The sequence below is a fragment of the Pagrus pagrus genome (genome assembly GCF_965226575.1).
Source record: "Pagrus pagrus genome assembly, chromosome: 17".
NCBI lineage: Eukaryota > Metazoa > Chordata > Actinopteri > Spariformes > Sparidae > Pagrus > Pagrus pagrus.
In genome coordinates, this window is record NC_140201.1 from 1148640 (window position 1) to 1171883 (window position 23244).

The window sequence follows — 23244 nt, forward strand, 5'->3', positions numbered from 1 at the left end:
TACCAGCAGCACTAAATAAAGGAATGACTTTATTTCGCACCAAAAATAAAAACAACAATTAAAAAAAAACAAAAACAAAAGTAACAGTGTCCAAAAATGAGTAGATAGAAGTAAAACTTACATATATCTCTACCGCTTTCTCACTTTTCTTCTTTTAACTCATATTATTATTTATTACTATTATTTCAACAAATTCTCAAATGTATTTACAACTAATATACAAACAACTATCCCCAGTTTATTTGCCACCCAATTAAACCAATAACAGTCCTAATTTATTTCTAAACCAAATATCAACCCTGAACACAACCTTTCCTCTTCCGTATACCTGCCAAAAATATATTTTTTGTATAGCTTTTAAATTGATTTATATTTGTGCTGTTTCAGCTCATCATCCAACCCGATCCACCCCATACACTGAAATACAGACTTGTAGTTAGTAGTTGACGGCGGTGGAAATACACGTGACTACTGCATGTACTCTTTAGGATAGTTTCATCTGCTAAATCTGTGTCTGAGCTCAGGTGTGAAACAGTAAACTGAGGTGTGTTTTAGTCTTCAGGATAAGTTAGTCAGACTTGTCACACTGTGGTGCCACCTGCCAGACAGCAGAGGAGGAAGACTTATAAAATCTGAAGAGTCTTAAATCAAGTGAATACAGTCAAGACAAACAGACTTACTGAAGGTATCTAAGTGAGACTCTGCTGCCCTCCAGTGGACATCAAGGAGAACATCATGAAAGCAGAATTAAACGAGGCGTTCCAGTAGTAGTCGGATATTCTGCCAAATGTTTCAGAATCAGAAATACTTTATTGATTTTCTTATGTTGTAGAGAATAAGTACAGATTAATAAATTAAACTACCTTTTTTTCTAGTTTTTTACTTAAAAAGTATTATTTATGATCTCTGATCATAAATGATGAAAATGTATTTAAGTGTTGGTTTCATTCTTCCAGAAGTGAGACTAAACCCACAGTACAGTAAAAAACTGCATTCAAATCTTCAGAAGAATGTAATCTGAGGCCTCACAGTCGTGAATTACACAAATCAATCGTGGATCTTACAAAGGTAAAGTCGTCTTTAGAACAAAAGTCCTTGTTTTCACAGACTGCATTTTCTTACTTACACTCGGTGGATTTGTCCGGGAAATTACTACGGAGGGTTTTTGCTGCAACAAAAAAAACACACGAGTCTCAGGATGAAGAAAAGCACTTTAAAAAGGAGGGAAGTCATTTGATTTGTACATCACATTTTCAATCAACAAACGTTGACCAAAGTGCTGAACAGGTGACACAATGTAGTGTTAGACTATTTAAATAACTTAAAATACAAAAGACACATCAAATTATAAAACATCATAATAATGCAAATAACAACAGATATAAGATGATGATGTAGAAATACTGTTCAAAATAAAATAAAATAAATACATAATTATGTTTGTGTATTTTCACAGTAATCAAGGAAAGAAATAAATCCTTATAAAAAATGTTTCAGTCATTCAGCTCATCATAACATTATATAGTACAGATTCATGAAACATCCCTTAATACTGTTTTTTACTATACAGCTACCTAGTATTGATTATTATTGAGTATTATGAGTATTTATACTTTCATATTCTCTAAAATTACAGTGTGGATGTCACACAATGTCTATATCACCGTTTTGAACTGCTCAGTGTTGAGCCGAGTCTTTCCCTCAGTGTCTCGTCAGTAATCTCTGCAGCATCCTTTACTTCTGCTGCTCTCACCAACACGCTTGTGTTTTTTGATGAGAGGGAACAGAGTGAATCTTCAATCACAAACTCTGTGACTCAGTGTTTTCTTGCCCCTCGTGGACACTCATGTGTCGTCTCAGAGTCACATCTTGTGCAAATCTTTTCCCACAAGTGGAACAACTAAATGGTTTCTCCCCAGTGTGGCTTCTCATGTGTGCAGTCAGATTCTGTCTGAGTCGGAAGCTTGCGTTACAAACTGAGCACGTGTGAGGTTTTTCTCCTGTATGAAGTCTTAAGTGTGATGTTAAACTTGAGTTTTGTGTGAATGTTTTACCACAGACAGAACAACTGAAGGGTTTCTCCCCTGTGTGGATTCTCATGTGCATCACAACATCGCTTTTCCAGTGAAAGGTTTTGTCACAAAATGAACAACTTAAAGGTTTCTCCCCAGTGTGGTTCATCAAGTGCTTTCTCATTTGTCCCTTTTGTGCAAATTTCTTGCCACAAACTGGACAACTGAACGGTTTCTCCCCGGTGTGGACTCTCATGTGTTTGGACAAAGTGCTGCTGTCACCGAAACTCTTCTCACAGACAGAGCAGGTGAAAGGTTTTTCTCCTGTATGAACTCTCAAGTGAAGAGTCAAATTTGAGCGTCGTGCAAATCCTGTCCCGCAGACAGAACAACTGAAGGGTTTCTCCCCTGTGTGGGTTCTCATGTGCGACACAACATCTCTTCTCCACTGAAAAGTCTTTTCACAAACTGAGCAGCTGAAATGTTTTTCCTTTGAATGAAGTCTCATGTGAGACTTTAAGGAGCTCTTGAAGTGGTAACTTTTATGACAAATTGAGCAACTAAACGGTTTCAGTCCTGTCTGGATTTCATCGTGTTTCTGCAGATGTCCCTCATGTCCAAAGCTTGTAGCACATTCAGAGAAGTTAACTGATGTTTCTCTAGTATAACACTGCATTTCACTTTCAGTTACTTCATTGTTCTGCACAGGGTTTGAACCTGTTTGAGGCTCCCTGGTTTCCTCCCAGTCATAACTGTCATCAGTCTCAGGTTCAGAGAATTGTGACATCTCGTCATCAGTAACTGGTTGTAAATATCTGTCTGGATCAAAGTTCCTGGTTGGTTCTGGTCCTCCACAGTCCTCTCCATCAGCTTCTGTTTTCAAATGTTCTCCATCTCTGAGCTCTTCAGTTTGTCTTTGGTGAAGCTGTGAGGACTGAGGTTTCTCTTCATCCTCTTCTTCACTCTTCACAGGACTGAAGGTGATATCAGCCTCCTCCAGCCCTCGAAGCTGCTCTCCCTCCTGACTGGTCCAGAGTTCCTCCTGTTCCTCTTTAATGTGGGGCAGCTCTGGTGGGTCCTCCTGGTCCAGACTGGAGCTCCACTTCTGCTGCTCAGGAGGAACCTTTTCTTCACTCTGTAGCAGCTGCTGGACGTCTGTGGAGAAAAGAGAAATATACACAAATGTTGGAAAACTGTCATTTCTTGTTAACATTTAAACCACTGACACCACTGTTAGATGTTTGGAGAAATGTTTCACATTTTGTACGACATGTTCAGAATTCATTAAACCTAAGAAGAGCCTCAAGTATTGGGGCATTTATTTAATTTATTTAAAATGTCTTTGTAACAGTACAATTTCATTAGTAATGCGATAATGGAAAAAAACAGGTTTACATGATTCAGTCAATTAGTTGGATTTCTTTCCAAGTACATGACATAAAACTGTTTTGTTTCATTCAAAACATCCTGTCAACATGATGTTGTTTATCATGGCGTCTCTGCTGGTCAGGGTTGTCCCTATGTGGGATTTGTTAGGTTTGAAAAACATGCAAAATTATGCTCTCAATCACTACACATATGAGCAGAAAACACATCTGCTCATGTTTAACAACATCCAGTTTCTTAAAAAGAACAAAAAGAAAACAGATTAACAGTTTACATGCACCGAATAAAACAGAATATTGGGCAAAAACTAGGTGTGTTTATCAGATTTTTCATAATCCGATAACAGCTTTAATCTGATAAAGCGTATCACATTATGTTGTTGTTACATGACCACTTGAATAATCTGGTAAATCACATAATGACTGCTTTATTAGTGCATGTAAACCTGCTCAGGTGTCTTCATGGAAAACAGTTTTCTAACAAAAGTTGCTCTCTGCTCTCTGGAGTCACTGGGTCACATGAGATGGAAGCTACTGGAAAAAACGGCTTTATTTGATAAAAAATGTTGATATAAAATAGAAGAAGCAATAAAATATAATAAAAGAAAGTGTGTCTTATTTGTTCTACTTAGTAATATAATTCGGCACTGGTTTGGAGTCACTGGGTCACATGAGATGGAAGCTATTGAAAAGAAATCGTGAACCAACCTGCTCCGTGTGACTGCTCAGTGCTACAAACAGCGTCCAGTAGTTTCCGTTGTCGACTCAGTTCCTCCTCGTACTCTGCTATCGTTCTTTCAAACAGCTCAAATATCTCTTCAGCAGCCGCAGTCAGTCGCTGCTTCACAACAACTCTCAGCGTTTGGACTTTGGACATCTTTTTCTCAGCAGACTGTCCTCAAGAAAACCCGTTTTGTCTCTGTGATGAGCGCTCCGTCTATTTCCTGGTAGCAAGCTAAGCTAACGCCATCAGCATCGTAGGACACCGAGAGATAATTCAGATGTTAAACATGTTCAGATAAAGTGCACAGAGTCTATTCAGACACGTCTATCGGGACATTTCGGGTCCGTGAATAATAAAGTTTGGTCTCCATTACAGCTAACTCGACTAGCGGTGTGTGGCCGACTTCTGTCGCCGTCTATTTCCTGTAAGCAAGCTACGCTAACGTCCTTTACCTCAGCCTTTAGCTTTTACTAGGCGACAAAGGTCGATGAGTTTGAGGTGAAACATCCAAAAAGTTCACAACGACTCTCCTTCCACACGTTCATCCACACAGGCTCCAGTGTTTCACTCTGATTTATGTTTTAATAACGAACGCAACCGCAAACACACCGGGACAAGTTAGCATGTCTGCCATGCTAGGTACAACGGCTTCCGGTACCACGTCTTTGCTGATTTTCAAAATAAAAGCAACGCCCAGCTCTCTTTAGTAAGAATTAATTATTGCTTTTTTCTATTATTCTTCTTTAAGTCTTTACATTTTCCATACTTATATCAAGTTTCCCGATTTATCTGTCATTTTTCTGGATTGTTTTATTTTAAATCAAGTATCAGTCAGCAGCAGAACGACCCCTGTGGAGGTTATTCCATGTTTCTTGTATCATTAGATTATTAATACTGATATATTAACGTGTAAGCAGCACTTTGATTTTGCAGCTGTTTGAGGTGGAAAAACCATTTTACTACTTAATGTACTGTCGGATAGTTTAATCTGTAACAATCATTGTGTTGAAATACATCTGTGATGTAACTCAATGTCGTGTTCAACAACAGTTTAATTTGTCCAGAACATTTAGATGAGAAATACTGAAAGTTAAGTGAATTTTAGTTTTTGGGTTGGGTGTGTAGGGAGACGTGGTAGTGGACGGACATCAGCTGTGAAGTGTTACCACCTGTCAGACAGCAGCGGAGGAAGTGTCATTGATAAAATCTAAAGAATCTTATATCAGGTAAATTCACACAATTATAACAACAATCCAACTCAATAAATGTCCGACGCATTAGAAAGACTTTGCTGTCGTATATTTCATTTATTCAGCACTTCAGACAACAGTTACAAGTTACTTTATGAAGTAAAAATAACAACAGTGACAAAAACTCTCAAACAATTTCAGTATAAATCCAATAACTTACAATCAAATGAGCGTGAGTATAGAGATTTAAACCAACAGTAAATCTTTACAATATTTTGAGCTGCTCCTGGCAAAAACTGTACACTTCCTGCAGGGATTTCAAAGTAAAAGTCAACTCTGAAGTAGCAGCTGGGGAACAGAGCGGATCAGAAACAGATGTTTTAAATTTTTCTGCTCTCCAACAAAACTTTAAATTACTTAAGCATGAATTAATACAGGCTACACCACCAAGTAGTGTCTGTCAATACTTCCTGTTTTTTTTGTTTGTTTTTTTTTAGGAATTGTTCTTTGCACTCAAACTAACAAATGACACAAAAATCAGCAGGAACGGTCATAAAAAAGTGGAAAAGTTGAATTTACTTTTCTGAAAGAGGCTCAGTGAGGCTCTACGGCCATCCAGTGGACATCAGGGAAAACTTCATCATTCTGGTCATAAAGGAGTGATCCCAGCAGTAAATTAAGTTTCTCGTACTGAAGATAATAGACCTTAAATAATCTGGAAGATTTTCATGTAAATAAATATCTGTTAAGTCACCATCCATCTCCGAATGAGGTAACACAATGATGACTGAGCCTCTGGCCCACTGAGGAAACATGTCGGTGGCAACTTTCCCAGAAAAAATTCCAGAAATCTTCAAGATCACCACTTTAAAGAGTATTTTTCTGTGTATTATAATGTGCATAAAAACTACAGTGAGAAGCTGTTTTTCAGAAATATCTTAACCTTTTTTAAAAAAAAGGAAACTACATATGTTTTTTAAAGATTCATGTCCAGTAGGAACAGATGGGCTTCCTACTGCGGGACGGACGAACACGTTATTATTTTGAGCCTCATCTTTTAACTCCGTCATCAAGTCTTTCAGTAAACAGTCTGTTCATGGATGAGAAACATGTCTGAACAAAATCTGTATCTGTTACAGTGACCAGATCGCACCTGATGAGGTATTTCTAAATAACTTATGTTTCCTCGTGTTTTAAATGTATCACACCAGTATACACTGTCTTTGTACTGCTGACTGAAGCAGAAAAAAAACTGCTTTCAATTAACCGAAGAAAGAAAACTTTAGATGCATCAATAGCAGACACTTTGTAAGGATGAGTTCTGATAATAAATTAGATCTGATTAACACCTACTCATTGATACATATTTGAATTAACAGTGTTATAAACTGATGGTGTGGATGTTACGGGCCAGCAGCTCAGGAATGTACCAACACAAAATGTAAGTAACACAACAGAGAAATATCAGCCTGTGGCATCAGTCAGTGTTCTTATTTAGCTAAAAGACAAACAGCAGTAAACAAGTGAATATCAGCTGATTCCCTTCTTTTGGACTCTGTATTACAGCTCAGGTCTGTCGTCTCTGCAGCTTCATTCATTTCTGCTGCTCTCACAACACACTTGTGTTTTTTGAAGAGTGAGTCTTTAATCACAAACTCTGCAACGAAATGTTGTCTTCCCCCGTGTGGACAGTCCGGTGTCGTTTCAAGGTTCCATCTTGTGTGAATCTTTTACCACAAACTGAACAACTGAACGGTTTCTCCCCGGTGTGGACTCTCATGTGTCTGGACAAAGTGCTGCTGTCGCGGAAACTCATTTTACAAACGGAGCAGTTGAAAGGTTTTTCTCCTGTGTGAACTCTTAAGTGTATGGTCAGATGTGAGCTCCGTGCGAATCTCGCGCCACAGAAAGAACAACTGAAGGGTTTCTCCCCTGTGTGCATTCTCATGTGCGATACAACTGCTGTTCTCCATGGAAACGTTTTTTTACAAACTGAGCAGCTGAAATGTTTTTCCTTTGAATGAAGTCTCATGTGAGAGTTTAAGGAGCTCTTACAGTGGTATACTTTACCACAAACTGAGCAATTAAATGGTTTCAGTCCTGATTGTACCTCGATGGGTTTCTGTGGACGTCCCTTGTGTTCCAAGCTTGAGGCTAACTCAGAAAAGTTAATTGATGTTTCTCTAGTATAACACTCCACATCACTTCCAGGTGCTTCATTGTTTTGCAGAGTGTTTAAAGCTGTCTGAGGCTCCCTGGTTTCCTCCCAAACATTACTGTCCTCAGTCTCAGGTTCAGGGGAGTGAGACTTCTCATCATGAGTAACTGGTTGTAAAAGAGTATCTGGATTAAAAGTCCTAGCTGGTTCTGGTTCTCCATCAGCTTCTGTTGTCCAACGCTCTGCATCTCTGATCTCAAAGACAGTCTGTCTTGGATGAAGCTGTGAGGACTGAGGTCTCTCTTCATCGTCTTTACTCTTCACAGGGTCATGAGTGAATGTGAATTTGATGATATCAGCCTCCTCCAGCCCTCGAAGCTGCTCTCCCTCCTGACTGGTCCAGAGTTCCTCCTGTTCCTCTTTAATGTGCGGCAACTCCGGTGGGTCCTCCTGGTCCAGACTGGAGCTCCACTCCTGCTGCTCAGGAGGAACCTCTTCTTCACTCACCAACAGCTGCTGGACGTCTGTGGAGAATAATGAAATACATACACATGTATTAGAAAACTGTAATTTCCTCTCATCTTAACATCTAATGTCTTTCTTAAATGTGTGGGGTCTGTGATCAAAGCAGCTGTGATTTCACAGAATGTGAAGCAGCAGCCGTTCTAGATGATGCTCGTGTTTCCACCGGCTGCACCACGACACATTAGCGTCTCTCCGCTCCACGGAGAATTCACAGCAAGTCTACTTTTGACGGAAGCGGACCGCAGCCACGCCAATCAACACAGAGCAAACAGGAAGTCAGACAGTGGAACAGAATAGTGCATATGCTCAATTTTCAAAATAAAAACAGCCTGTGCAGACTTGGGATGTACAGCACAACAAAGTCGGAAATATTACATTTTATATAATTTTATAATATATAAATATCAAACACACTTAAAACAGACAAATAACGGAATGATTTAACTACTTAGCTACGCAACCACAGTTGAATCACAAAAATCAAGTGGAAATGATGAAATAAACACAATCTGATCAGGTCAACATCATCAGGTAGGCATGACACTGAGTCACGGAGCAAAACAGCGTCGCACTCACTGAGTAACAGAGACGTGACCGCTGCAATCAAGGAGGTTAATGATGCACCGATCTAATTTTATCAGATCTCATTTAATTGTGAAAGGTTAGTTTCATCATCTTCCGATTGAGACCGGACTTCATTTTTTGGCGAATATTACTGAGCATGATCTACAGAGACTGTATGATTTTACCTTTAAACACGAGCTGTGGAACAAAGTTTAGACACCCTGTGATCATTCTGACAGTGTAACGTTTGCACATTAAACGTGAGGTTGTGATTCTTCAATGATGGCTGTATTCAAAGCATTAAGTTAGCTGCTTAGCTAATGTCAATTAAAACACCACCAAATGGTGAACACCAAAGTTCACCATTTGTTTGTCTTACCAACAGCCACAGTTCACAAACCTGATGCTGCTTTAGATGCAGGAAACTGTAAAGTTATGTAACAGGACTCAGCTGCAGTGGTTCTGTTAAATACTTTGACTAAACTGTAGGAAACAAATGACCCATTATCAAAGAAGGTGGCAATTACTTTTCTTCCAAACAGCTGATTTATCAAGGGACTAAATACCATGTGACTGTTTTTGACTTTGAGCACCTGTAAAGTTTCTCTGAAACTGACCAGAAGAGTCAGAACACCACATGATGTTGTTTGAGCTTTAGGTTCATTGACTGCTTCACTGTATCTGTTGTGAATGTGACAATAAAGACCTTGAAGTGGTTTAGTGAGGCAGATGATGTCAGCTGGCTTCAGTGTAAAGTGAGAAGAAGAAGTAAACAGAACCAACCTGCTCTGTGTAACTGGACCTGAGGCTTGAAAACAGCGTCCAGTAGTTTCCGGTGTCGACACAGTTCCTCCTCGTACTCTGCTATCGTTCTTTCAAACAGCTCAAATATCTCTTCAGCAGCCGCAGTCAGTCGCTGCTTCACAACAACTCTCAGCGTTTGGACTTTAGACATGTTTTCTCAGCAGATTGTGCGCAGTGATGTTACATTACGTTCGTTCGAGTCCATCTATTTACAGCTAGCAAGCTAAGCTAACTTCATTGGGTTCGGAGGACAGCAGGAGATAATGATGCGGGACGTTTAAATAAAGTGAACAGCACAGAGTCTCTTCAGACAGACTTATCTGGACATGTTAGGTCCATGAAAGACACAGTTTGGTCTCCACTGAAGCTAAGAAGCTACTCTGAGCTGTGTGAGTTCCGCCTCCGTCTGTTCCCTGCTAACCAGCTACGCTAACGTCCTTTAGCCTTCTTTGCTAACTGGAGTGAAACATCGAGACAGATCACACAAAGTCGTCTTAAAGCAGTGTATCTACACACGTGCTGCTCATTCACACCGACCGTAGCGCCAGTGATGGGAAACAGAAGAAGTTAGCATGTAGCCGAAGTAAATACAACTACTTCCGGTAAGATTTCTTCTTCTTTTTTATTTGATGCAGACAGCAAACGTTACTCATAAGCTGCATATACCGCCACCTGCTGGACCGGAGTGTGTAGTACTGTCCCTTATACTGTCTCATTACACACAAAAACAGTAAATACAGCGCCGGGAAAATAAATTATATCATTGCACATGTAAACATTATGTACAAGGGGAATGCAGGGGGCTCTTTACATTCAGTACAAATATATATTACAGAAGAAGAAAACAGAAGCAGGTGAAGATGTGCAATAATTCTGATCAACTATCTTTAATGTCAGATGTTTGAATATTTCACCTGAAGCTCTGATTGACCACATAAAGATTTTAAAGTTTGTAGATCTCACATGTTTTGGCAGAAGTCTCCAGTGTCACCACTGGGTGGCAGTAAAGTGAAGTTAATAGAGTTTGATTAAAGTCGATGGCTGCAGCAGAGGAGGCTGCTGCTTCTGTCGGTCTTTCTCAGATCGGATGAAAATGATCTTGAAACTGGTTTCACTTCTGTCTCTGAGCTCAGTAACCATGGCAACAGAGAGGCATCACTGCTGAACCATGACGACAGACAGGTTTCAGTCCTAAAGATAAAAGTGTCTGAATCCTTTCAGATGTATTTTCAGTCACAGAAAAAAATGTATTGTAATAAATATTACTTTATAAAAGTATTTTTCTCACAACTTATTGAATTTATTTATGTATTTGTCTGTTTTTTGAAGAATAAACAGATTCAACAGTTACACATGAGGTGCATCTCCTCTTCCCTCCGACATTTTAAATTTATGATGCCATATCTCATAAATGACAAAGAGACACAAAGATAATCATCAAATGTAATTGTGGACAAGTCGTCCAAATATCTGTCCACTCTAGTGAACAGCATGCATGAAAACTAAAAATGTGTCTCTGTTCTGTAAAGTTTCATTCCTGAACAAAACCATCAGTTTGTTGTGGTTTAACGTTTACAGTAAAATCAGTTTAAATAAAAAGTCACCTGATATGAAAAGAAAAATCAAGCTGCAATCAAATGTTTCAAGGTAAATGAATCATTTTCTATGAAGTGTAAGTTTGTGTGGATCTAGATGAGGATGATTTAAACAGTGAGTGGTCCAGCAGTGAGGAGGGAACAGGCTGGTGTGTTGAGGACAGCTACACTTCACTGACTCTGTGTGTTTGCATATGTGTCCTGCCTCTCTGCTCCCAGCCGTTAAGAGGCCAGTGTTGATCAGTGGCTGTCCAGGCCTTTCAGAGCCACTGACACGCCGGCAGCACAATGATGATGTCACTGATCCTACTGCTGGCCACCCTGGGGCTCCTTGTTCAGGGTGAGACTCTCTGCTGAAAGCTTTGCTTCAGGATGCGACCAGGTTCACCACAGTGATGTTCTGCTATGATGGAGAAACACTGAAACAAGCAGCATGGACCTTCTTCCATCTGTTCTCCATGTTAAAGAAATGATCCTCTTCTGTTTGGATGTTGATCATCTTTCTCCAAACTGGATTTGTCTCAATAACTCTTCTCCTCTTTTTCATGTTTTCCAGGTTCATCAGGAGAAATCATCCTGACTCAGTCTCCTGGAGCTCAGTCGTCTACTGCAGGACAGACTGTTTCTATCAGATGTAAAGCCAGTTCATATGCTGGTGCTAGCTCTCTTCATTGGTACCTTCAGAAACCTGGTGAAGCTCCTAAACTCCTGATTTATAATGTTCAATCCCGTCAGTCTGGAGTTTCAAGTCGTTTCAGTGGCAGTGGATCTGGCACTGACTTCACTCTGACCATCAGTGGAGTTCAGGCTGAAGATTCAGGAGTTTACTACTGTCAGCAGGGTTACAGCACACCGTTCACACAGTGAAAAAGCGTCGTACAAAAACCTCCCTCAGCTGGAGAGGAACTGATCTGACTCAACAGCTGCACTGACACTAAACAACAGAGGTTTCACTACAAAAATGTCATCAATAATAATCACTTTGAACATTTTAACACTAAATATACTGTATTTAATCCAAAAAGTTCTGCTTTTTACACTTTTAGTAAAACAGGGACTGGAACATTCTTCTGTCTGTAGATGCTAACCTCTGCTGAAATACTTCAGCTCTAGAGTTTAATAACATGTGGACACTAAAATTATCAATATGTTTTTAATCTTCTCCCATTTTTCATAGAAAACCAAATACTCATTAGTTAAAGTATAAAATTGAATCTATAAAACACCTGGTTTCATTCAAGTTGTAAAATTATTAATCATGTCAATTTGACATTTTAGTCATGTTTTGTGTTTTGCATTACAACAAAAAAAGTTTTATGATCAAAACAAAAACATTTCTGGAGTATGAAATTCAGCAACACTTTTATTTATTGCTTTTTCCAACCTTCATTAGTCTCTGTGGTTGAAGTTTTTAGCAGAAGCAGCATATACATATTTTGTAGGTTAAGTTTGTTGATCACACTCATTTTATTTCTCTCTATGTCGATGATATCATGCTGTTGTTTTCAGATTTAGGATGTTTTTCAAAATGATTCGAGGTTTACTTAAAGGGTAATGCATTTCCTTTGGATACGCTCAAAACAACGAGTCTTTAACATTATCTCACAGCAGTAATAAGAGATGATTGGAGGATTTTAATTAAAATGCTCCTCCCATTAGTTTTTGATCAATTTGTATTATTACAGACAATTCTGCAGCGACTACAACAGAGATTTATTTTACAGTCCTGAAGGTATTTTATTAATTATGAAAACAAGTCATGAAGTTATACTACTGCCATCAATGGTTTGTCCTGATTAAATTATAATTATGAGTTTTGTCTGAGTTTACAACCTCCTTTAATATTCAGTGTATTTGGCTGCACATGATGTGATCTCACACATTTGTTTTAAAATCATCACAGGGAAATGAGACTTTTTTCCAGCTCAGTGTTTCTCTGGATTTAATACAGTCACTGACACATGAAGATAAAATCATTCAGACTCTTTGATAATAATAAACATGAAAACAGCTGCTTTGATCAACACGTCTTTATTATGTGGAAACAGTGAAATAATATTGAGACACAGCAACAAGCTGGTAAATATTGCTGCTGAAACATGTCAGATGAAAGAGAGAGATAGTTACAGAGTGCAGACTGAGAGCAGTAGCAGAGTAAAACCAGCAGCAGAGTCCCAGTGAGTCAGGTCAGGACTGGGAACACTGGTCTCTCCTCAGTGTCTCTGTGACTGGAGTCTGGGAGCCCTGGGTGGCCTCACAGGTCACAGAGCCCACCTTCCTCCACTGGTCTGCAGGGAGCCTCAGGGTGCTGCTCCAGCTGTAGCGGCCGTCGCTCTCCAGCACCCCGGGGCTCCTGCTCTCCTCCCAGCTGCTGCTGCTGCTGCTGCTGCCGTCCACCTTCCAGGACAGACTCCAGGCTGAGGGGAAGCCCTTGTTGGCCAGACACATGAGCGTGGCCTTCCCCTGCTGCAGCTCCTCACTGGAGGGGGGCAGCACCGTCAGGGCGGGACGGACATCACCTAGGAGACACCAATCAGCTTAGAGGACAGGGACCGCACAGCTGTCAATCAAACTCAACCTGGACACCTTCACTGTGTGAGACATGATTCAGTCCTTTAAGGAGTTTCTGTCAGAGGGTTTTTCTGCTCCACCAGTCACTCACTCACACATGGTTTCACTTCCCTTTAAGAAACCTCTCATGCATATCAGCACACAAAGAGTCCTCATATGAGCTGAAACATGTCAAACTACACTGGAAATAAAAGAGCAAAGACTTTCTCATCAGAATCATCCAAAACCTGAACTATATGTGACTTTAAAATATTTAGTGGACACAAACACAAAAACAGAAGATGAACCGACTACAATCAAATGTTCTACATGTGGATTTTTAAAATCCTCATTAATACTGTTATCATCGAGGTGGAAAATAAACAATTCATCTTGGAAAACATTTGAAACAGTTTTATCTTTTCTACACTTCAAGCTGTTTAACTTTCAGTTTGACAGGAACGTGTAAAGAAATGTTTAGTAAAGCTGCTCTGAGTTAGCCTCCATGATAAAGGAGGAGAATTAAAACATGAAGACTAAAAGTGTCAGAATTAAAACAAGATATATTTATCTGCCTCAAACATCCAAAAAATAGGAATTAAAAAGTAACTTTACAGTATTTTATTTAGTATTTGTGCAGAAACTTACTTCCAAGTTCCAGTCTGGTTCCTCCACCAAAAGTCCACCACAGTGATACAAACTGACTGAGCCGTCGTACAAAAACCTCTGACTGTAGAGAGACACGGCTCTGACTCTGTCTGACTGAACTCAACCTACAAGATTTACTATTAAAGTGTAAAATAATGATTCATCTTCTGGCTTCATATTTTCTATCTTCATATTCTTCAATGAGTTTTTGAATGTCTATTTCTGAAGTGAACTTTGTCTCTTAGCAAAAAATTATTTATGCAAAAATTAAACATAAATACAGAGAAGAGACTGTTTTCCTTAAAATTTAAAGAAAAAGGAAAAAATCGTGACTGAAATAATAAAAACCTTGAAATATTTGACTTACTTCCAAGTTCCAGTCTGGTTCCTCCACCGAACGTGTACCACAGTGATACAAACTGACTGAGCCGTCGTACAAAAACCTCTGACTGTAGAGAGACACGGCTCTCTGACTTTGACACAAACACACTCAACAAAATCAGTCTGTGATTGTAAAATATCATCAGCTGATATGAAAAGTGACAAAAACACAGAGACACAGATTTACAGAAAACATGTTTTTATTTCATATATATTCATTTTTAAATGAAACTTCATTTTCTCTTCATGTGAATTTAAATTAGACAGACGACATTTTAAAACACAATTTTTTTCGATAACCATGAAGCCAAAATGATATAAAATTGGTATTAAAATATTTTCTAAACAATACTCTGATAAATTGATTGATTGATTGATTGATCAGCAGCATGATGAGAGTGATCCAAGTCCCTGTCTGAGTCAGTCAGAGCATTTCCATAGAGAGCCACTTTGCATCAGCAGCAGCATGCTCCAGTGCTCTGGGAGAGTTTATAGTCCTGAGAGTTGAACACTGGATGACTGACAGCTGTCCTTCATGACCACAGAAGACACAGAAATCCTCCTCATCAGAAACATGACTTTGACCTCCGTCCTCATCTGGACTCTCCTCTGCTTCACTCAGGGTGAGAACATAATTTTTCTGTCCTGTGAAAATCATCTGGAGTGTAGCTGAGCTTCACTTCACCATCTCATGTCCAGTGTTTCTTCTCTCTCCTCAGGCTCTGTTGGACAAAATGTTGTCTTGACTCAGCCAGCAGCCGAATCACTGCAGCTCGGTCAAACTATTTCTATTGACTGTAGGGCCAGCACACAAGTTGCTCAGTACTCTGGCTCTCAATACTACCTGGCCTGGTACCATCAGAAACCTGGAGAAGCTCCTAAACTTCTGATCATCCGTACAACAGAGAGATTTTCTGGAATCTCGTCCAGATTCAGTGGAAGTGGAGCAGGGAATGGAGTTGACTTCACTCTGACCATCAGTGGACTTCAGGCTGAAGATTCAGGAGTTTACTACTGTCAGAGTTATCATAACATCAACAGTCAGTATGTGTTCACACAGTGAAAAAGAGTCGTACAAAAACGTCCCTCAGAAACTGAACTGACTGCTGCAGCTGGAAGCTACTGCAGAGACTGATACACTTCACTGAGGACACACACACACACACACACACACACACACATGATGTTCAGTCCACATCAACAACCTGAAAGTTTCCTCAATTGAGGAGAACAGGTCCAGTGAAGAAGCTCAATCAGACCATTAAAGCTCCACTGATGAAGAGATGTAGCAGTCCAATTGTTTGTGACTTGCTTATTTTCTTTGTTTGGGCTGATTTTCCTTATGACTGATGCAGGAGATTCAGAGCACCTGTGCACAGGTGGGGGACTGACTCCTGATTGAGGAGTGGAAGCAGCTTGGGGCATTTCCCTCCCAGCTAATCAGGGTGCGACAAGAGGGGTGGGAAATGGCACACCGCTGGCTCTCACCCTCATACTGAATCTGCCCTTGACCCATTCTCAATCGCTCCCTGAATTACTGAGAACCTCATTCCCCGTTAGATTGCCAGCGAGAAACTCTGGTCTTTTTAGGCCCTATTTTGTTTTCTTGGCTGCCCACATCTTTCTTGAGAGAACTTTGTTTATTTGGGGAACCCCTTAAAACCCAAGCCCCTTCACCTTCAGTTTACCATTTTATTTCCCTGGGACTTGTAGGAGCACATTTATTTATTACAAGGGCGTAACCATGGTATAGATATTCGGGGGGTCCAAATGTGAGCCCTTCCCCGGATATTATTTTCTGTGTGTCCTCTCCCTATATCTTGCCTGTGACTGTCCCTCTCTCTGTCTCTCTGTGCTGCCTGCATTGTGACCAGATACCATTATTGTACCAGAGGAACAATGACTGACCCTAATGATCGTTTTAATTTGAATATTATGCTCTTATTACTAGTTTACTGCTGACATGTATGACTAGGTAAAAATAATGCTATCATGTTGTTTAGACTCATATTATGTCTTACCTGATCATCTTCAGAGCAGGTCTCTGTGGGTCCTCTCCCTCCATCTTGCCTCATTATTGTACTAGAACAATGACTGACCCTAATGATCATTTTAATTTGATGCATTAAATATTTAGCTTTTATTGCTGCTAGTGTTATTTGCTTTAACCTTACCAAGCCTGTTTAAGTGCCAACTGAATTTTAAAACCATCAATCACACACCCTTGCCCTTTTAAAAGTCTTTCCCCACCAGAATTTAGCCTAACTTTGGACCATTATTCAGCCCATTTTCCAACAAGCTATTATGCTCATGGTTGGTACCAATGGATGCCTTATATATTCTAGTTTCATATGCTGTATCTTCATTCTAGCTTTAATACTGAGCCATTTAAACGCGATAATTGTTTCACATTCATTCAAAAATTAGCACGCTCATTTTGACCATAGCACTACTTTTTAGGTGTCTAGTTGCTTACCGTCTGACACGTCCCCCCCTCAAAGTATATGGTGGTTACGCCCATGATTTAATATAGTGAGAAGAGGCATTTGTTTATTGTTTGTTGTCCAAGTAGCAGACATTGGGCATTCCCCTAGTTTTACATGTTTTTTGTTTAGATTTTTTTGTAGGTTGGGCTGGCCTGTAAGGAATTTACAGCCAGTACTACCACAGACACACAAACCAAATTCACATCATGTGAAACATCAACATCAACACATCTCACCAGAGGCAGCTTTTAAACTCCTCCATCAGCACCAACTGTTCTCACTGCTCAAAATCTCATACTTCATTAGCTGTGCACCAGCGATCAAACAGAGCCTCCTTCTCCCGAGCAAATTCCATGTAAGTCTGATGTTCTTGCGTCCTCAATCTACGGACATTTGACGGTAAGCTTCTGCTACCAACTGGTAAACTTTAAGCACCGCAACTTTTACTGTGTCAAACTCTAGACTGTCATCCACCAGAATTAATGAGTAAACCATCTGCGTTTTACCGGACAAGACACTCCGCAACAACAGCGCCCACAAATTTTTCGACCATTTAAGTGCAGAAGCCACCCGCTTAAACAATATGAAATATTTATCCACATCCTCCTTATTAAAAGGAGGAACTAAGCAGATGTTTTTACTCATGTCAAAATCTGCACTTTGCAGCAGCTTGACCTCAAGAGTAGCAGCTTCAACAAACTCAGCCAACTTGAACTCCATCTTCATCAGAGGCAACACACACAGCCTACGGCACAAAACCCTGCTGCCTTAAACAGCAACTGACTGCAACTTCAGTTACAAAAGTACTACACTGCAACAAGCACGACTACAAAACAACCAACAAAACTGTGTCCACAAAGTTACCCAAACCCCACAAGAGCAACACACAGTACAACTGGCTAATAACAAATTGACATTCAAACTACAGGATACACAGATTTACTGCCACTAAGCAAACATCTACAGGAAACACAAAACCCAGCTTCATTTAGTTAGGACAAGCCCCAAATTTATGTTACAACACCCTACAAGAGGTCTAACATAAGACAATCAAAGAAGTTTAAAGGAAGGTTAGTTTATTAACTGAACAACAACCAAACAAAGGGGAAAACCCAGAAACAAACAAACAAACAAACTGATGGGCCGGCCAAACAAACAAAAGGGCAGCATCAACGCACCAGGGCCGTCAGAGCTGGGGGCTAACACTCGACCCCAACACAAAGAAACAACTGAACCTAGCTGAAACTATCAAACCATCAAAACTTCACTACTGCACCCATCAGATGAACATAAGACAAAACATAATACCACAGCCAGCCAGAGGGAGAGAGAGAGAGCCTAGTGCCCTACCCCCTCTCATTGGTTATTCATAATCAGCCAGACCGCGATCACCTGGACAGACAGGAGGCCAAGCACCCTGTTTAAATATGGGATGTTTAAATATTTCACCTGAAGCTCTGATTGACCACATAAAGATTTTAAAGTTTGTAGCTCTCACATGTTCTGGCAGAAGTCTCCAGTGTCACCACTGGGTGGCAGTAAAGTGAAGTTAATAGAGTTTGATTAAAGTCGATGGCTGCAGCAGAGGAGGCTGCTGCTTCTGTCGGTCTTTCTCAGATCGGATGAAAATGATCTTGAAACTGGTTTCACTTCTGTCTCTGAGATCAGTAACCATGGCAACAGAGAGGCATCACTGCTGAACCATGACGACAGACAGGTTTCAGTCCTAAAGATAAAAGTGTCTGAACCGTTTCAGATGTATTTTCAGTCACAGAAAAAAATGTATCGCAATAAAGATTACTTTATAAAAGTATTTTTCTCACACCTTATTGAATTTATTTATTTATCTGTCTGTTTTTGGAAGAATAAACAGATTCAACAGTTATACATGAGGTGCATCTCCTCTTCCCTCCGACATTTTAAATTTATGATGCCATATCTCATAAATGACAAAGAGACACAAAGATAATCATCAAATGTAATTGTGGACAAGTTGTCCAAATATCTGTCCACTCTAGTGAACAGCATGCATGAAAACTAAAAATGTGTCTCTGTTCTGTAAAGTTTCATTCCTGAACAAAACCATCAGTTTGTTGTGGTTTAACGTTTACAGTAAAATCAGTTTAAATAAAAAGTCACCTGATATGAAAAGAAAAATCAAGCTGCAATCAAATGTTTCAAGATAAATGAATGATTTTCTATGAAGTGTAAGTTTGTGTGGATCTAGATGAGGATGATTTAAACAGTGAGTGGTCCAGCAGTGAGGAGGAAACAGGCTGGTGTGTTGAGGACAGCTACACTTCACTGACTCTGTGTGTTTGCATATGTGTCCTGCCTCTCTGCTCCCAGCCGTTAAGAGGCCAGTGTTGATCAGTGGCTGTCCAGGCCTTTCAGAGACACTGACACGCCGGCAGCACAATGATGATGTCACTGATCCTACTGCTGGCCACCCTGGGGCTCATTGTTCAGGGTGAGACTCTCTGCTGAAAGCTTTGCTTCAGGATGCGACCAGGTTCACCACAGTGATGTTCTGCTATGATGGAGAAACACTGAAACAAGCAGCATGGACCTTCTTCCATCTGTTCTCCATGTTAAAGAAATGATCCTCTTCTGTTTGGATGTTGATCATCTTTCTCCAAACTGGATTTGTCTCAATAACTCTTCTCCTCTTTTTTATGTTTTCCAGGTTCATCAGGAGAAATCATCCTGACTCAGTCTCCTGGAGCTCAGTCGTCTACTGCAGGACAGACTGTTTCTATCAGATGTACAACCAGTTCAAATGTTAATAGCTACCTCCACTGGTACCTCCAGAAACCTGGACAAGCTCCTAAACTCCTGATTTATTATGCTACAACCCGTCAGTCTGGAGTTTCAAGTCGTTTCAGTGGCAGTGGATCTGGCACTGACTTCACTCTGACCATCAGTGGAGTTCAGGCTGAAGATTCAGGAGTTTACTACTGTCAGCAGAGTTCCAGCACACCGCTCACACAGTGAAAAAGCGTCGTACAAAAACCTCCCTCAGCTGGAGAGGAACTGATCTGACTCAACAGCTGCACTGACACTAAACAACAGAGGTTTCACTACAAAAATGTCATCAATAATAATCACTTTGAACATTTTAACACTAAATATACTGTATTTAATCCAAAAAGTTCTGCTTTTTACAATTTTAGTAGAACAGAGACTGAAACATTCTTCTGTCTGTAGATGCTAACCTCTGCTGAAATACTTCAGCTCTAGAGTTTAATAACATGTGGACACTAAAATTATCAATATGTTTTTAATCTTCTACCATTTTTCATAGAAAACCCAAAAACTCATTAGTTAAATTATAAAATTGAATCTATAAAACACCTGGTTTCATTCAAGTTGTAAAATTATTAATCATGTCAATTTGACATTTTAGTCATGTTTTGTGTTTTGCATTACAACAAAAAACGTTTTATGATCAAAACAAAAACATTTGTGGAGTATGAAATTCAGCAACACTTTTATTCGTGGCTTTTTCCATCCTTCATTAGTCTCTGTGGTTGAAGTTTGTAGCAGAAGCAGCATATAAATATGTTGCAGTTAAAGTTTGTTGATCACACTCTTTTCATTTCTCTCTATGTCGATGATATCATGCTGTTGTTTTTAGATTTAGGAAATGTTTTTCAAAATGATTCGAGGTTTACTTAAAGGGTAATGCATTTCCTTTGGATACACTCAAAACAACGAGTCTTTAACATAATTTCACAGCAGTAATAAGAGATGATTCTGCAGCGACTACAACAGAGAGTTTTTTACAGTCCTGAAGGTATTTTAATGATTATGAAAACAAGTCTTGAAGTTAAACTACTGTCATCACTGTTTGTACTGATTAAATTATAATTATGAGTTTTGTCTGAGTTTACAACCTCCTTTAATATTCAGTGTATTTGGCTGCACATGATGTGATCTCACACATTTGTTTTAAAATCATCACAGGGAAATGAGACTTTTTTCCAGCTCAGTGTTTCTCTGGATTTAATACAGTCACTGACACCATGAAGATTAAATCATTCAGACACTTTGATAATAATAAACATGAAAACAGCTGCTTTGATCAACACGTCTTTATTATGTGGAAACAGTGAAATAATATTGAGACACAGCAACAAGCTGGTAAATATTGCTGCTGAAACATGTCAGATGAAAGAGAGAGATAGTTACAGAATGCAGACTGAGAGCAGTAGCAGAGTAAAACCAGCAGCAGAGTCCCAGTGAGTCAGGTCAGGACTGGGAACACTGGTCTCTCCTCAGTGTCTCTGTGACTGGAGTCTGGGAGCCCTGGGTGGCCTCACAGGTCACAGAGCCCACCTTCCTCCACTGGTCTGCAGGGAGCCTCAGGGTGCTGCTCCAGCTGTAGCGGCCGTCGCTCTCCAGCACCCCGGGGCTCCTGCTCTCCTCCCAGCTGCTGCTGCTGCTGCTGCTGCTGCCGTCCACCTTCCAGGACAGACTCCAGGCTGAGGGGAAGCCCTTGTTGGCCAGACACATGAGCGTGGCCTTCCCCTGCTGCAGCTCCTCACTGGAGGGGGGCAGCACCGTCAGGGCGGGACGGACATCACCTAGGAGACACCAATCAGCTTAGAGGACAGGGACCGCACAGCAGTCAATCAAACTCAACCTGGACACCTTCACTGTGTGAGACATGATTTAGTCCTTTAAGGAGTTTCTGTCAGAGGGTTTTTCTGCTCCACCAGTCACTCACTCACACATGGTTTCACTTCCCTTTAAGAAACCTCTCATGCATATCAGCACACAAAGAGTCCTCATATGAGCTGAAACATGTCAAACTACACTGGAAATAAAAGAGCAAAGACTTTCTCATCAGAATCATCCAAAACCTGAACTATATGTCACTTTAAATTATTTAGCGGACACAAACACAAAAACAGAAGATGAACCGACTACAATCAAATGTTCTACATGCAGATTTTTAAAATCCTCTTTAATACTGTTATCGAGGTGGAAAATAAACAATTCATCTTGGAAAACATTTGAAACAGTTTTATCTTTTCTACACTTCAAGCTGTTTTAATTTCAGTTTGACAGGAACGTGTAAAGAAATGTTTAGTAAAGCTGCTCTGAGTTAGCCTCCATGATAAAGGAGGAGAATTAAAACATGACGACTAAAAGTGTCAGAATTAAAACAAGATATATTTATCTGCCTCAAACATCCAAAAAATAGGAATTAAAAAGTAACTTTACAGTATTTTATTTAGTATTTGTGCAGAAACTTACTTCCAAGTTCCAGTCTGGTTCCTCCACCAAAAGTCAACCACAGTGATACAAACTGACTGAGCCGTCGTACAAAAATCTCTGACTGTAGAGAGACACGGCTCTGACTCTGTCTGACTGAACTCAACCTACAAGATTTACTATTAAAGTGTAAAATAAAGATTCATCTTCTGGCTTCATATTTTCTATCTTCATGTTCTTCAATGAGTTTTTGAATTTCTATTTCTGAAGTGAACTTTGTTTGTTAGCAAAAAATTATTTGTGCAAAAGTTAAACATAAATACAGAGAAGAGACTGTTTTCCTTAAAATTTAAAGAAAAAAAGAGAAATTGCGACTGAAATAATAAAAACATTTAAATATTTGACTTACTTCCAAGTTCCAGTCTGGTTCCTCCACCGAACGTGTACCACAGTGATACAAACTGACTGAGCCGTCGTACAAAAACCTCTGACTGTAGAGAGACACGGCTCTCTGACTTTGACACAAACACACTCAACAAAATCAGTCTGTGTTTGTAAAATATCATCAGCTGATATGAAAAGTGACAAAAACACAGAGACACAGATTCACAGAAAACATGTTTTTATTTCATATATATTCATTTTTAAATGAAACTTTATTTTCTCTTTAAATTGATTCAAATTCGACAGACGACATTTTAAAACACAATTTTTTCGATAACCATGAAGCCAAAATTATATAAAAATGGTATTAAAATATTTTCTAATCAATACTCTGATAAATTGATTGATTGATTGATCAGCAGCATGATGAGAGTGATCCAAGTCCCTGTTGGAGTCAGTCAGAGCATTTCCATAGAGAGCCACTTTGCATCAGCAGCAGCATGCTCCAGTGCTCTGGGAGAGTTTATAGTCCTGAGAGTTGAACACTGGATGACTGACAGCTGTCCTTCATGACAACAGAAGACACAGAAATCCTCCTCATCAGAAACATGACTTTGA

General features: G+C 39.7%; 1 protein-coding gene and 2 gene segments (V, D, J or C); all 3 read right to left on the reverse strand.

Moving 5' to 3' along the window:
- Positions 1-1199: 1199 nt before the first annotated feature.
- On the reverse strand, positions 1200-9960 carry LOC311273237 (uncharacterized protein). Its single transcript, XM_084380190.1, has 4 exons — positions 9342-9960; positions 6968-7993; positions 4106-4294; positions 1200-3167 (listed from the first exon to the last, which is right to left on the reverse strand). The coding sequence occupies exons 1-4, from the start codon at positions 9511-9513 to the stop codon at positions 1801-1803; spliced, it is 2754 nt and encodes a 917-aa protein (XP_084236316.1). The 5' UTR covers positions 9514-9960; the 3' UTR covers positions 1200-1800.
- Positions 9961-12969: 3009 nt separating this feature from the next.
- On the reverse strand, positions 12970-14224 carry LOC311272439 (Ig kappa-b4 chain C region-like). The segment is given in 2 exons: positions 14156-14224; positions 12970-13476 (listed from the first exon to the last, which is right to left on the reverse strand).
- Positions 14225-21220: 6996 nt separating this feature from the next.
- LOC311273238 (Ig kappa-b4 chain C region-like) lies at positions 21221-22967 on the reverse strand. The segment is given in 3 exons: positions 22950-22967; positions 22652-22733; positions 21221-21608 (listed from the first exon to the last, which is right to left on the reverse strand).
- Between the last annotated feature and the right edge of the window lie 277 nt (positions 22968-23244).

Coding starts and splice junctions, on each gene's coding strand:
- LOC311273237 (XM_084380190.1), bottom strand. CDS start 9,513: ATGTCTAAAGTCCAAACGCTGAGAGTTGTTGTGAAGCAGCGACTGACT. Junction 7,994..9,341: donor GGTCCAGTTACACAGAGCAG/GTTGGTTCTGTT, acceptor TATTCTCCACAG/ACGTCCAGCAGCTGTTGGTG. Junction 4,295..6,967: donor AGACAACATTTCGTTGCAGA/GTTTGTGATTAA, acceptor GGTTTTCTTGAG/GACAGTCTGCTGAGAAAAAG.